Source organism: Glycine soja, chromosome 18 (genome assembly GCF_004193775.1).
Source record: "Glycine soja cultivar W05 chromosome 18, ASM419377v2, whole genome shotgun sequence".
NCBI classification, from domain to species: Eukaryota; Viridiplantae; Streptophyta; class Magnoliopsida; order Fabales; family Fabaceae; genus Glycine; species Glycine soja.
Window position 1 is genome coordinate 36,492,959 of NC_041019.1, and position 16,029 is coordinate 36,508,987.

Consider the following 16,029-nt stretch of genomic DNA (forward strand, 5'->3'; position numbering starts at 1 on the left):
AGTAGTTATTTCACGCTTAAATTATAGGGATGCTGATTGTAATCAAGCATTTAATTTTTCTTGATGTCAAGAATCACAAACCAGAAGGTCAGGAAGTGAGTGCAGCAGGAGTAAACATTGATAATCATATGAATGAAGGCAGTGGCTGGATTAACTCAGCATAACAATGCAAAGCCTATTGCTGATTCTAGTTTTTCCAAGGCTAAACCAGAAGATTCTTTGAACTCACAATTCAAACTGCCAGAAGCTTCACAACTAGTTTCTATCTTCACTATTTTATTCTTGTTTGGTTGCTCAAATTAAATGCATTGTTCTAATTTTTTGACATTGCTATTTTTCTTTGAAGGGGAAAACACACCCAACTCAATTTTTTATGCTTTTGATGTCCACCCCAACCCAATTATGTGTGTTTAAGCTGTATTAGCAATGTGATTTGTTATATTTTGTGGAAACTGGGAATTTAATTCTGTAATTGTCTGTTTGTGTACTGGGCTGGCTTTATTGCAGAAGCAAAGGAGACACTCTCTTGTTTTGTTACTTCCTTTTCTCTCACTTTGGTGTCTTACAGATGAAAATGTATGTTTCTACCATTTTTGTTTGTTTTCAAAATTAATACACTAATTTCAATTGAACCTTTCTCTTTTATATTGGGATATGATTGATGTTTAATAGCTTTGTCAAAGCTTAGAGGGCAATGCTGGTGCACTCACAAATTTTGAGGTCCTTGATTTCTTATGAGCAAAAGGAGCTTCAAAGGATCCAACAAGAGTTATTGCCAAAGTAGCGCAGTCTGAATACAAGGTTAGATTTGATTTTTCTAATAAATGGGAATACTTGTAAGTTTTATTGGTAGATGAATGTGCTGTATATCTAGCAGGTTTATGATTATTTGGTTGACACTGCTGCCTCCACTACTAAAAAACTTGTTTTTTACGACGCACATTCTAAGGCGGTTATAAGAAAACCGTCTTAGAATGTGATGCGGTGGCATTTTTGTAATTAAAATCATTATATTTTGTTTATATGACATATATTTTAAAGCGGTTATGAAAAACCGTCTTAGAATGTGATAGGATGGCATTTTTGTAATCATTTAAAATTTGAATGACGACGAGTTTCAAAACAGAATCGCCTTCCTATTCTTTCTTTTATAATACTAACCCTAGCTTGATGCCGCACCTCAACTTCTCTCTTCCACCTCGCATATCAACAATCTGCCTCTTCTCCTCACCTTCACCTTCGTTTCCCCTTCTTCCCCTCGTCACTCCTCTCCTTCTTCCTCCCTCTCCCCCCCAAGCTCCCTTCCTCCTTCGCCTCCGCCTCCACCGCTCCCTCTCCTTTCCCTTCAAACGAATGTTTCTTCATGTTGGACTCAGCCAACAAGTTGTGATTGGTGCGTTTCCCAAAGTGTCAAAATCTTCTTCTCGAACTCGTTGATTACTCTGTCTATCAATGTGGTGGCTGTGGTGCCGTTCTTCAAGGTACCCTCTTTTCTTCTCTTGATCTAGTTGCATTGTTTTAGTTTCTAATTTTAGTTTCCATTTGCTTTTAATTTGCAGCGAAGCATAAAGGTTATGTGAGTGGTAGCTTGTCGGATGAGGGGAAGGTTGAACTTGGAGGAGATTCTGGTAAATCAGAAAGTTCTTTGGAGAAAGGCTTAGTTGATCGCAGTGACGCTTCAGATGTTGATGCTAAAGTAGATAACATGGCGAGGTGTTTCAGAACCAACCAGAGGATACTGGTGAGAAAGGGGTAATTGACGATGATGTTGATGTCGGCAGGAATACAGATGAACTGGGTAAAACAATAGGAAGAGAACAGGAGGAACCTCCCAAGTCTCTATTTTTGTTTTTTCATTATTAAGGAACTCTTGCCCTCCAATTCCCTAGTAGTTTTCTTATCTTCAATTTAATGAATTTATATATTGAAGACCCTTCTCATTTAAAAACTCTTGTAATTGTTTGTGTAGTTTTTCTTTTTTTACTGTCTACTTAATTTTCATTTTACATATATAGGTATTGTCAGCAGCCAAAGTTGCCAAAAAGATGAAGCTAAAATTTACTAAAGAATGGATTGCATATCTTAGATTGCCTCTTCCAATTGATGTTTACAAAGAGGTAATCCACAAGTTATGCTTTTGAAATTTGAATACAGCTGAAGCATTATATTCTGAAACATGGTGCGAATGTCATGTAAGATGTCTCAAGGTAGTCATGAGATCCAATGTAGGATTGAAAGGGGGGAAGAAACACAAATGGTGGAATTGTAAGGTTCGTGTACCTTTTTTTGTTTTCTATGAATGAACAGATTAATTCAGCTTATGGCCTTTTATTTTTCATTCAAAACCTTTATTAATCTATGAAGCTTAATAGTCTTCTAGTAAAGAAATCACTGGTAGTAGTAAAATTATTAATCAGCTATATATAACGGGTGATATTAAATAAACTGCCTAATTATAAATTATTTCATGCATTGGGCTGATAATAGCAGTAAAATATTTATACTCAAAACCGAGGCGTTCAAATTCAATGAAGTTAACTACTTCAGTACTTCATATATGGGACGCAGTATATATAAAATGGATACTTCTTAGCCAAAAAGATTAATTAGTCTAAATATTTTAAACATTTTATATTTAAAATGGATACTTTTTAATTAACAATATATATATACTCATTTCTTCTTTTAAATGGATACTTTTTAATTTTATTTGATTACACTTACTTAACTTCTTTTACAGATTTTGAAACCAGCTTTCACAATAATAGCTGATCATGAGATGAAATGCCTTTTGTTATTGATTCGTGGCACACATAGTACCAAGGATACTTTAACAGCTGTTACAGGAAATGTACGTGGTACCATTTCATCATACTATTTAGCATTAAAGGTATGCTTTTCCTTTATCTATATCTTTCTGCACACTATACAAGCTTACAACTAGTTTGTTTAGAATAATATAATAATTTTGATTATATATATAATCAAATTGTAGCTTTTACAATAAAATTATTTAATAAGTAGTTATTAAATAACGTAGTAATAATTAAAGTAGTTTATTTGGTATTGTCTAAACGTTAAGACACCAAATTTCAACTTTCACATGTTCCTATTTTCGGTACCTACACTATGGTATTATTTATTTATTTATGTTATTGATATGGAGTATTGATTTATTTTGTTGCTAATTAATTTTGATTGAAAAATTTAACTGATTATTATAATGTGTTTTTTTTTCTTTCATTTATGTTTTTTTATCCTCAAAATTTAAATTAAAATTTTTATTAAAGATAATTAAATATATACGCCTATTGGTCACATGCTACTTCACTTATAAAATACATGATACATACTAGTCTTTCAAAAATAGAGAAATGGAATGTCTCTGTTTTTACATTTTTAGGATAGTGTGTTTAAATATTTATAATATAAAAATTATAACATAATATTATATTTACGTTAGATGCTAATTCAACTTTGTTATTTAGATTATACTTTGCTGCCAAAATATCTGAAAGTCATTACTCAACTATTTTAAATGGGAATTGATGGAGAAAATAATTATAATGTTTGTTTTAAAGGTATCTAATATTTGATTAACTGAGCATGTTACTAATTTTAAGAAATAAGGCCACGGTAATATCATTTTGTTTTAGTTCTCATAGAGCCAAAAAAAGAGGAATATTGTCAAACTCTATCCTCTTCAGTATCATTGACGTTAAAGGCAACGTTAGCATTTTTTTTCCTGCATTCTAGTTCCATAAGTTGGCAATAAAGGTTGTAATTTGCTTATGCCATGTCGGTGTAGCATATGAAGATGTTATCCCACCTTATGGTACCTGGAGTTAGTTCCTAAAGTTGCATCTTTTAACCTATTTTTTCTTTAAAGAAAACTTTGATGTTGGAAGCAATCAATATAGTTATAATTTCTGCAGGCTGAGGTAACCATCACGAAGCTTAATGAGGAGAGCCGCAGGAACACTCAAGAAAAAGATTTACTGATGCGGCAGGAGGAACTGAACAATTTGTTGTTCAGGTACTTCATTTTCTATCTCTCTCTGCTGTGTGTTTTTTCTCTCTGCAGAATTTCTCAAATTTCTCCATTGGGTGTTCATTCATGGCTTTTGGAAGATGCAATAAGCAATAAATATTTACTTATCTGATTGAGTTTTTTTACATGGTTGTATAACCCAACCCAATGGCATAGTGTGCAAACAGAGTTTTCTTTTTTTTTTTTTAAAGTAAAAAAAATGTTACAATGTGAAAAATGTTAGCTACACTTTTTATGCATAAAAAATAAAATAAAAAGTATCAAAATTTTTATAATAACTCATAAGCTCCACTTAATCAACCAAATTATATCCATTTGATAGTGACACTTTCTGCATTCTGTTTCTAACATTCTTTCATTAAAAAAAATTATTTGAAGTCTTCTTGTAAGGCTGTAAAATAGAAGTGATAAAAAAATCACACATTGCTTTTACCTCTGGGCATAACCTGCATGACGTCACACATTGCTGTCAATGCGCGTGCTTGTAGCGAGCTGATTTTACTAGGGACACCAAACACATTCTCTTCTATCTCATGATCATGATGCAAAAGCATTAGCATCAAGCACCATGCACCCCATGGAAAGTGTCTTTTCTCTCTTTGTAGCCGCTAGAACTGATTTTATCCAATTTCTGGTGCAGTCTTTTGGCTGCAATTACATATGTCTATGGGCATATGATTCCATTTCACCAAAGTATATATATGCATATGCTCACATTATTCCATTTTAATTATATTATAAAACATTACATATATAGTTCTGAGGCTTTTTTTTTGCATATGTAGTCATTTGAGCTTCTTGGATGGTATATCTACAATATGCTTCTTACATTCAACCTAATATTATTTCTTTCAAGCTATTTAAGTGAAATAAATGTTATCTCTCTTCAATCTTTTTAGGATAGTTTTGGACGATTGCATGACAGGGGGGAAGGAAGCCCGAAAACAAAATAGAACTTTGACTAAGCTTTTCCCAAATAAAATTACAATTCACATGCCACAGGTATATATAGGGGAATATTTGTAGGGTATTTTCCTCTCCTTATACTGTATTCATAGTATATTTCCTTGTATAAGATGAGGCTATTCATAATATATTTCCTGGTATAGGATGAGGCTCTACTAGCCTCCTGGAAGCAGCAACTGGATCAAGAAGTTGAGACTCAAAATTAAAGGAAATTTACATCACTTGCACATAGTGAGTGCCTTGTGTTTGCTTGTTAATTTAATTCGTTGGCATAATTGATAGGCATGTTTATTGCAACATCTACATATTTTCATGCAAAAACAGAGTTGGAGGCTATAGTACTTTCCTTAATATGTTATTTCATTGTGGTACTAAGTAATTCACAGTATGATTTATATATGAATGGATGGGATACCAATTAAACAATCAATGCAACTTATGCTTTACCATGGAAGTTTGTTTCCTTTGCATGTATGTCCTTTAGATCACCACTTTTTAAGGTTTGGAAGATGGTGTTGCTGTATCAATTGTGCAAGGACGTTTGGTTTGGGTGGGTTTGTGAATTTTATTTTTTCTAAACTTTACCTTTGTCTATATTATCTCTCATCCATCTTTGATAACAATCCCATTCTAAGTTTTAATTCAAGGCTGACATTTTGCTTTAAATTTTCATTTTTTATTTATATTTAAGATAATGAGAAGTGAGTTAGTATCCCTTCTGGTCTTTATTTAATGTACCCAAGGCATTAAAAATTACAAGATCATGTCATATTTTCTTTTTTGGCTGAACATTCATACATGTAATTTTGCTAGTATAAGAAATAAGTAAGTCATATTAACAAATGCTAAAGATTTGGTTTATAAGAATAATTTGTGCAATAGTGACCAAATTTTGCTATCTTTATAATTTCTTAGTCACTGTCTCCAGTCTATTGATTCTTTATTCAAGATCCATTAACCCCTCAATATATTGCCTTGATTCATTTTTCCCATTTCCATCTCCATAGTCTTCCTCCAAAGCCTCCATCTCTTGGGTCAACAGTGTCTTGAGAAGGATTTCCAAATTGAACAGTTTTCAAAGGAGAAAATTCAGGTGCAACATCAACATCATTACCATTTGTATTTGCTTTTGATACATGAGGTCCATGATGACAGAGTAGCTTTAGACTGCTTTTTTGCCAAGTAATATTGTTTGCAATTTTTTAAAGTAATTTTGGGTATGCAGTAATTTTTTAATGCAATAGCTTTGGTGCCCGAGAATGCAATCACGCAATCTGAAACTTCTTGATGCATTCCAAATTGCATAGCCACTCTCTATGTGGTAGGCACCTTTTTATAATACATTGTTGCAAACAAGCATCGATATACTCATGCATATAACAACCAAAACTATTTTCATTTATCCAAATTACTCTCACATGGTAACCAAGTTTCCTTTTTTGGATTAAAAGACCTAAACTTACCAACAAATTGAACATGATTAAGGGTGCCAAGGAAAATTGCCCCTAGTAGAGTCCAGGGAAAATCTCACACCGTCAGTTTTCAATTGATTAAGCTTGTTCCACCTAAATAGCATAGGTTCTTCATTGGTAATCAGCCTAGGCTATGGTTGCTAATTTGTTAATCTCTCCCACACCCAAGTTTGGACCAAGTTGTAAAACTGTGACCAAAGAGTTAACAACAATTCCAATTCTTCATTACCAGTCAAATAAACTATTGTTTTCTTCGATAAACCAAAATCATTTTATATGTTGGATAAAACTGTTGGTCACAAAGCTGATTCTCTCCAGCACGATGAACAACAATAAGGAAAACAAACTTTCTCACCAAGCCACTAGGAGAGAAGCCAATCATTGCCAAGCAAGTTGCAAGGGATGTTTCATGCTCAATTTCACTACCACTATTGACAAAAATCCATCCATGCTAATGTTTATATAAACCCAACTCTTTTTACTCCTTGGAGATTGTTGTTGTCCTGTTCTATGTATCAATTTCTTCTCCACCTTCATCATTTCCTAGCTTTGAAATGGGGTCAAGATAGGATCACCAACAGTTGCAAAACCCTCCAACACCATCACATCCTCCAAGGTGACATTTTTCTCACCCTAGGAGCACAAAAAGGTATTTGTCTAAGGACACAACTTCTCCACAAACCAAAACACATGTTTTCAACCCAAGTGCTTCATAGTAAAAAATGAAAACATGTGTTTTGGGGCTGTTGAGAAAGCACACTTTTCTCTGTCTAATTGAACTAGCAACAACCTTTGCCTCAACTGTTCTAATAGTGCATCTTCCAAAAGAAAAAGCCAACATTTTGTAAATATATATGTATACCATGTTATGAAAAATAAAAAATCCTTTTCCTCATGACCATATCATATCCAAAATGAGCATTTTGATGTTAAATTTTTATGTGATAAAAAATTGTACATTTAAAATAGTGGGAATTAAATTATAGAAAAAAGTGATGAATCGATGAAATTCACAAAATTTAAAGGTGTACATCAATTGGATTGGATTGATTTTGAAGACAAAATTGTTTCAATCCTATGTTTTGCTTATTGAGCCTTTTTTTTTGTTTCTCAACTTGTCTTCCAACCATTTATTCAAGAGAAGAAAAAGAAAAAGAAAAGACTCCTTTTGCTTCAATTTTTCCGAGGTGATCGACAACTTGGATTTCAATTTTTCTGACTATTTATTGGAGTAAATCGGCTTATAAATATACCGAGAAAAATTCAGGTAGTAAAGAAATCACAATTGAGACTATTAATTAGTAAAGTATATGTATATGGTTAAAAGATCTTCATTGTTAATCATTGAATTACTAGTATGTTGCTCACTCTTTTTCCTAGGATTCTTTAGTTGCTCAAACCTCTGCCATGTCAAGGTGAAAGCTACAAATTTTAGCCAAATAGGTACAAATTCAATAAAAGAGACATCACTTTATATTTTGTGCATAAAGGATAATAAATATAATAATTAAGAAAAATCTCCTACTTTAATTTTTTTGAGTTTAAGGTAAACGTTTGGAAGGAAAAAAAGGAAGGAAATGTAATTTTCGATAACATAAGAAATAAATTTTTTAATTTGGTAGAAGAATAAAAAATCTTCTTATACTGTGTTATTTACTTTTGGAAGATGAGTCAACTTGGTATCATGTTATACTTAAAGTATATTTGTCTTCTTTAATAAATACAGTTTCCCAATAAGACCCTAAGCATAGCCATAGGTTCTTTAATAAATACAGTTTTCCAATAAGACCCTAAACACAACCATAGGTTCCAAATAATGGCCTAAATTTGGTTAAAAATTACTGATCCATGTTTGAAACAATGTAATGCATACTCAAACAAACACTTATATATAGTGTCTCAGTCGAATTTCAATATAAATAATAAATACACTATTAGAAATTACACTTTCAACATCGGTTATTTAGGGCATTCTACATCGGCTCTAAAACCGATGTTGAAAGTGACGATGTTGAATGTATCATCGTTAACATCGGTTTTCAAAAACCAATGTTAACATAAATATGATAACATCAGTTTTCTAAATAACAGATGTTAAACACAAAGAACTACAACAAAAAAAGTGTATGCATGACGAAAGTTGACATCGGTTTTGTAGTAAAACCGATGTTAATGTTATATATTAACATCGGTTCTCTAGAAGAACCGATGTCAACATTGATGATGCATATACTTATTTGTTGTACGTCTTTGTATATAACATCGGCTATTCATAGAAAACCGATGTTAGTGTACAACTTTAACATAAGTTATTTATAGATAACCGATGTTAACATTTGTACATTAACATCGGTTATGTATAGATAGCCGATGTTAACTTATGTACATTTACATCGGTTATGTATAAATAACCGATGTTAATATAGAAACGGTAACATCGGTTATGTATGAATAACCGATGTTAATGTACAAAAGTTAACATCAGTTTTGTGTATGACTGATGTTAAGGTTCATGTCGACATCGGTTTTTGTAAATAACCGATGTTGTTTACCATATTAACATCAGTTTTTGTTAATAACAGATGTTGTTTTCAAGTATTTTTTTTATATATACTTTATGTTTTTACAGTAAACTCAAAGTTGTACCTGTCAAATGCAATTTCAAGCCCAATTCACAGCAAATAAACATTTTATTCTGCTTTCAAGCAGTTTTAATGATAATAAACATCAAATAATTGATTTATCATAAAGAACAATCATCAAATGAATTCAATGTTCATATTACATAGAAAATGTCAAAAATGTTAAACCAAAGTAAACTAAGCTAAAGATAATGTCCCTAAATCCTAGGCCTGATCTCTAACTCGGAGATAAAACTGTGCCCACTGGATCCGCAATGCCTTTAATCTCTCTGGCTCCAATGGTCTAGGATCGTTAAAATACTGCATGATGAAATAAATCATAATAAGTTAATAATGTAATACAAATTATAAATAAATCGATTTTGTTTGAAATAAACTTACCGCTTCCCAATTATTCCTAAAAGTTCCTAAAATGATGGTGGACATCCAGTGCATCACATAGTAGCTGCACTCAGTACTTCCTTTTTGTCTATTACACTAAATACATAATGAAATTTGGATATTAATTAAACAACTAGTGTACAAACACATAAAGAAATATATATAAGTGGAAGTTTTATGTAAATGACGTACCTTGACGACAATCCACCTAGCAGGAGCCTTTGATTTAGGCTGTGGAGCATCATCAAGACCTTTTAAAGCACTGTTCCAGATGAGTAACAATTAAAAACTGGTGTTGTACGTTGAGGTATTTCAATGCAAATGTATTGAAAAGAACACTAACCTATTAATAATCCCCTTAAGGTAGTTGTCTGGCCTATTATGTAATGAACAAAACCAGACAACTAGGTGTTCCTTGGGCAGGATGACCACCATCTGCCAGTGTCCGCTGCAGTGGAGATTAATATGGGTTAGTACATTAGTAAACATTAATTAAATTCAGTTATTTTGTGACTTACCCATTTAGGTAGGCTCCAAGATAGACATCGCGTTTTGAACTCTGCATCCAAGTCTTTATGTAACTTTCAGACTCAAACTGCGATTGCCCCGACCTCTAAATGGACTGTGGCTCGAGGAATCCATAGATATCAGAATTCCCCGCTCGCATACATGTTTCAGTGAGATGCCTGTTTATGTTAAGTCAAAGTTAAATATTTATGAATTGAAAGCAATAACTTAGGTAATTAAAAGTAATATAAAATGACTTACAAAATCCACAACTGTAACACTGATATGTTGAGACATTGACCACCGTGTGCGATTTCGGAGAGGTCTTCGTGCTTTATGTAGAGGGGGAAATCTGGATTAAAGACCCCGAACACGGTGGCATCCCATCTAACCTGATAAGGCCTCGAGAAAAGCTCTGGGATGGTCAATGTCATCAGATAAAGCGGATCATCGGGCTTTGGAGGTGGTTTTGCAGGAGACACAACTACCTGTTCATGAAACAAAGTTAAATAGCCTAATTTGAGGCACGCTTAATGAATTAATTTAAAAAGAAGAAACATATAGTAAGGACAATAAGTACCTGCTGTGATAAAGACTTGACCAGATGTGTCGGCCAAGCAAGGAAGGTGTGAAGTGTCTGCCCCACTAAGGAAACCTCATCAGTGGGTACAGGAACTGGACCAGATTTTTGCTGTGCAAAAAAAAAAAAAAATGGATGCCATCAGAAAATAAAAAAGTCATAGCCATAAAATGGTGTTTAGCGGGAAACCCACTATGCTATAGCACCATGGCTACTATTTAACAAACAATGGATATGAAATGCGTATAGCCCAACTAATCTACTTGAGTAGTATTTTTATCTAATCCTGATTTTTCTTATCAAGTGCATTAGTCAAAACAAACATGTCTAAGTTTAAAGATTATTTTAGAGGGCAGGAGCTAATTCTAGCTCTGTGTGTGTTCTAAATTCTATTTACATCAAAGGAGCTACAGTGAACAACACTAAATCTAATTAAGAGGAGCTCAAAGCTATTGGCAATTGGCACAGGATTGAGGAAACTATTTCTTAAAGCATTCTCAGTGTAAGAAATTGATTTCAGCAAGCATGAATCAATCTTCAACAATAAACTAATCTTCAGTGACACTGAACATAAGAAGTTTAGGGGCAAGAGAAACCAGGTTGAGAAGGGAAAGCTTTCTCCATTCTTCTACTTAGAAAGATGCATCATTAGTTCTCACTTCTCATAGCCGCAAGGGCAATCTAGGAGTTGTTTTGGTTATGTAAAATATGTCAATTGCATTGATAGAACTACCTTATCAACATATCTAAAATTGGTTGCATATATGAACTAAGTTCAACATAATAACAATGTGTTCAAGCTCATCAAGCCAGTCTTCAGATTTAGTAGATACTAGTTTTCCATAAGAAAAAGTTGATCCCTCGACTGAATCACCAAAAGAGGAGAAAATTTGGGTAAATTATGAAGTGTTTTAGTCATTTTGGTTTTGCAGATCAGGCTCCAAAGCATTTGAATCTTTGTCAGTATATTGACTCTAGGGCGCCCAGTCTAAGGCTTCATCAGCAATCAACCCACCAACAAAATGAAACATCTATATTGAAAACTCTTTCTTCAGTTATGCTTTCATTACAAGGGTATTCTTTTCAAACTTTTTATCATTTCATTTATTATAATATATTACCTTGCTCTGCATGCTTTTCTATTAAAAATTTATTATGAAAGAGAATGAAGTCATATGAGTAAGGATTGGCGGTTCTGTAAATGAATTAAAAATAAAAAAAAACATAATAATACCAATCTGGGTATCAATAACTGGAGTACTCCAAAAAAAGTTATAAACTAAACACATGGAAATTTATGTTGGATAAGCATAAACCAAATGTGTGTTTAATAACCGTGGCAACTAGCTGTGAAAAATCTGCAACTGATGGTAACTACAAAGCAAAAGCTAATTTTCAATTCTATAAAATGCTCAAGAGTTTCATGCATTTGTATTGGATGGCTGAGGTTCATAAATATCCTTAGATTTCGTCATCCACCAATGAGAAAGAAATTGTTCAGGTGCCATAAGGTGGTGTTACATTTATATTGTAATAACGTGTGTCCTTTGCTTAAAATAGACTCCCCTACATAATGAGCAATATACTTGTTTTGAATTTATCTTTTTTTGCATAGTCTATTAAAGGTATTAGTCTGTTCTTACTCTTGTTTCATATATAGGTTATTTTAAGTCAATGAACGTTGTTAGAAATTAGATTAGATTATTGGAAGACTGGAAAATAGATAAGCAATTAGTCTGGTGTAACAATGTACACTGATTCTTATAATGAAAGTGGCTAAAATAATTTATTTTGGCAAGTCCACTGTATGCTTCAATACCACCCTATTATCTCCTGGTTTTAATTGTCCCACAGGATGATGGAATACTTGTTATTCCTACCATAGCAGGCAATCAACTAAAGCTTAATACAAAGAAAGGTTTTTCCTCAGAGTTCCATGATAGAACATTTGCATTATCGAGCATTGCTAGTGTACCTGGATGTTGTCAGGTAATTTGATATCCTTTAGGTTCAGAGGTAAATATTTTTCTTCTCTAAATATTTATTAATTGTTCTGATATTTTGACTTACATATATAGGCTTTTAAATTATTTGCAGGTTACAATTTCATTAGGATAACATGATGATTGTTCTCTTTCTGTCTCATTCGTCTCATTTCATGGAGCTGATAAATTTCTTCTAGACACAATCTTGGATATTTATTCAACTCTTCAAGAGCAAGTTAGTGTTGGTTCCTATTCTTTTACATTACCTAATATCAATGGCAACAGGGAAACTTCTGAACTTTTAAAAGAGAAGGATAGATTTCTCTGAGCATTTCTTAAAAGTTTTTCAGTTTAGTTATCTGGTAAATTCTGTGATGTGACACTGGATGTCGCCAAATTATGGTGTGAGTTTCAGATTTAAATGTTTTAGAGTCTTTTATAAGATGTGAACTGAAATTATTGTTTTTTTTTCTATTTCTAGTAGTTAGCAAATATGTGTCTGCAGTATCAACATAGGCACCATAGGCACTACAAGAAAAATGCCTTATACCTACAAACACCTTTACCTATAAACATGAATTAGTGTAGGTAAACTTTAAAAATACTTTATTACCTACCATTGTTTAATGTAGGTTAAATTCAAAGACTTATACTTACACTTTTTAGTATAGGTAAATCTTGGAAAAATATATAAAAAAAAATTTACCTATAACTATGTAGTATAGGTAAAACCTTATAAAAACTTATTCCTACAGCTAAATTGTATGTAAAATAAAAAAGATTTTTACTTACAAATGGATGGATAGTGTGGATAAATTAATGAAATTTTAAGATACTATTAGTATTTAATTTGAATTTGGTGTTTACTCTTATTTTAATTGCCATTGCCGGCTTTTGCACCCTCCTCTCCGCCTTCTGCTACACTGAGTTTGTCGTCAACATGCCCGTCGCCGGCGGCGCCTTCAGCTACCTCCGCGTCACCTTTGGTCTGTGCTTTCCAATGTCACCGTCGCCAGAGGCTTGACGGCGTACCTAGGCACCACAATCGGAATCTCCTCCACCAAATGGCGCCTCACGGTGCCGTGTCTTCCCAAAGGCTTCAACGAAATAGACTTCGTCATTGTCGCCGTCATTTTGCTCATCACTCTCGTCATCTGCTACAGGTGCTTTCCATAGTTCTTACAATGAAGCTTCATTCTCTATCTTGAGACTCTTGTGTTATTAATTACAGTATAAGCCTTAGGGTTTTCTCATTCCTATCTTCTACAAATTCTCCTACAAGGCTAGAAATTTTTCTGAGCAAATATACCAGATTTTGATTTTGATTCTTTTAGCATGCAACTCTATATTAATGCTGCTGCATTGTAATGATCACATCTGCAACTTACTGAAATGCGGCGCTGCTTAGGCATTTGAATGCTTTTTGAATCACTGTATTTGGCGTATTTGGTTTGGCCATTAGCAAATTCAATGCATGGATATATATCGCACACCTACACAAACACACCTACACCGGAGATATATATCAGTTATGGCTTTGTGTTCAGTTTTTCTCAATCTTCATCTTCTGCTTTTTGTTTGTTTGACCATAGAAGCATTAGGTGTGGCAAAGCCTTCAGTAGCTAGTTACCTTAGCCAGGAGATACTAGCAGAGCAAAAAGCTGATAGAGTGCATGGATTACCTGCGCAGCCTCCGGTCAAGTTCAACAATATGGTGGTTATATCACTGACAATGAAACTCAAGGAAGAGCACTGCTCTATTGGTTTTTCGAGGCCACTCACAAACCAGAACAAAAACCCGTTCTCTTATGGCTCAATGGAGGTGCTTTTTTTTAATAACCCAACTCTTCATGTATATATTTATATTGCATTCGTTTTTATTTAGTGTTCACACTCATGACTAATACATGATAACTTAACGAAAGGTAAGGGTAATTTCTAGTGAATTTAGCTTTTAAATCTTATGGGCTGGTTTAGTCTTTATCTTTTGATTTTAACATGTATTAAAAGGAATAGAGAGAGATGAATTTCTTGATAATTTATGGAAATAAATGGAAGATAGGGATGCTGATTGTAATCAAGCATTTAATTTTTCTTGATGTCAAGAATCACAAACCAGAAGGTCAGGAAGTGAGTGCAGCAGGAGTAAACATTGATAATCACATGAATGAAGGCAGTGGCTGGATTAACTCAGCCTAACAATGCAAAGCCTATTGCTGATTCCAGTTTTTCCAAGGCTAAACCAGAAGATTCTTTGGACTCACAATTCAAACCGCCAGAAGCTTCACAACTTGTTTTTGTCTTCACTATTTTATTCGTGTTTGGTTGCTCAAATTAAATGTATTGATCTAATTTTTTAACATTGCTATTTTTCTTTGTAGGGGAAAACACACCCAACTCAACTTTTTTAGCTTTTGATGTCCACCCCAACCCAATTATGTGTGTTTAAGCTGTATTAGTAGTGTGATTTGTTATATTTTGTGAAAACTGGGAATTTCATTCTGTAATTGTCTGTTTGTGAGCTGGGCTTGCTTTATTGCAGAAGCAAAGGAGACAATCTCTTGTTTTGTAATGGCCTTTTCTCTCACTCTGGTGTCTTACAGATGAAAATGTATGTTTCTACCATTTTTGTTTGTTTTCAAAATTAATACACTAATTTCAATTGAAACTTTCTCTTTTATATTGGGATATGATTGATGTTTAATAGCTTTGTCACAGCTTAGAGGGCAATGCTGGTGAACTCACAAATTTTGAGGTCCTTGATTTCTTACGAGCTAAAGGAGCTTCAAAGGATCCAACAAGAGTTATTGCCAAAGTAGCGCAGTCTGAATACAAGGTTAGATTTGATTTTTCTAATAAATGGGAAAACTTGTAAGTTTTATTGGTAGATGAATGTTCTGTATATCTAGCAGGTTTATGATTATTTGGTTGACACTGCTGCCTCTGTTCAAACAAGAGAGAGCATCAATGAGTTCTTAACAAGTGTTAAATAGTACGACCTGGCAAAAGCTGAGGCTCTGAACATATTAAACATTGGGCCAGCTGCTGATTTTGAACTATACCCAGTAAGTATCAATATTTTGATTTTCCAATTTATGTTACACCTAAGCATTTAGTTAGAAGTTTTTAGCTATGCAAGTTTTTAGCTATGACCACATTGTGAACAAATTATTTAAATAAATACATGTGATCCGTATGTCTATCAAATTGATATAATGTATCAAATTTTAAAATTCAAAATTCAAATTTAAATTGAGATAGACTAAATTTAAACAATAGGGAGAAATAAAAAACTTAAAAATAAATTAGTGTGACATACTTGATACAGGAGAAGTTATATAGCTTATCATGAAAGAGAGTGAGTAGTTCCTAATATTCTCTTGTTCAAGAGTGAATACTTTTATAAGGGTGAATTTATGCATCAAAATATAACATGTTGGTCCCG

The 16,029-nt window shown here is 33.2% G+C and overlaps 1 protein-coding gene across 1 annotated transcript; it reads left to right on the forward strand.

The window, feature by feature from the left end:
• Positions 1–15,187: 15,187 nt before the first annotated feature.
• LOC114395535 lies at positions 15,188–15,643 on the forward strand. Its single transcript, XM_028357340.1, has 3 exons — positions 15,188–15,195; positions 15,303–15,420; positions 15,497–15,643. The coding sequence occupies exons 1-3, from the start codon at positions 15,188–15,190 to the stop codon at positions 15,575–15,577; spliced, it is 207 nt and encodes a 68-aa protein (XP_028213141.1). The 3' UTR covers positions 15,578–15,643.
• Positions 15,644–16,029: the final 386 nt, after the last annotated feature.

Coding starts and splice junctions, on each gene's coding strand:
- LOC114395535 (XM_028357340.1), top strand. Junction 15,421..15,496: donor TAGCGCAGTCTGAATACAAG/GTTAGATTTGAT, acceptor TATATCTAGCAG/GTTTATGATTATTTGGTTGA.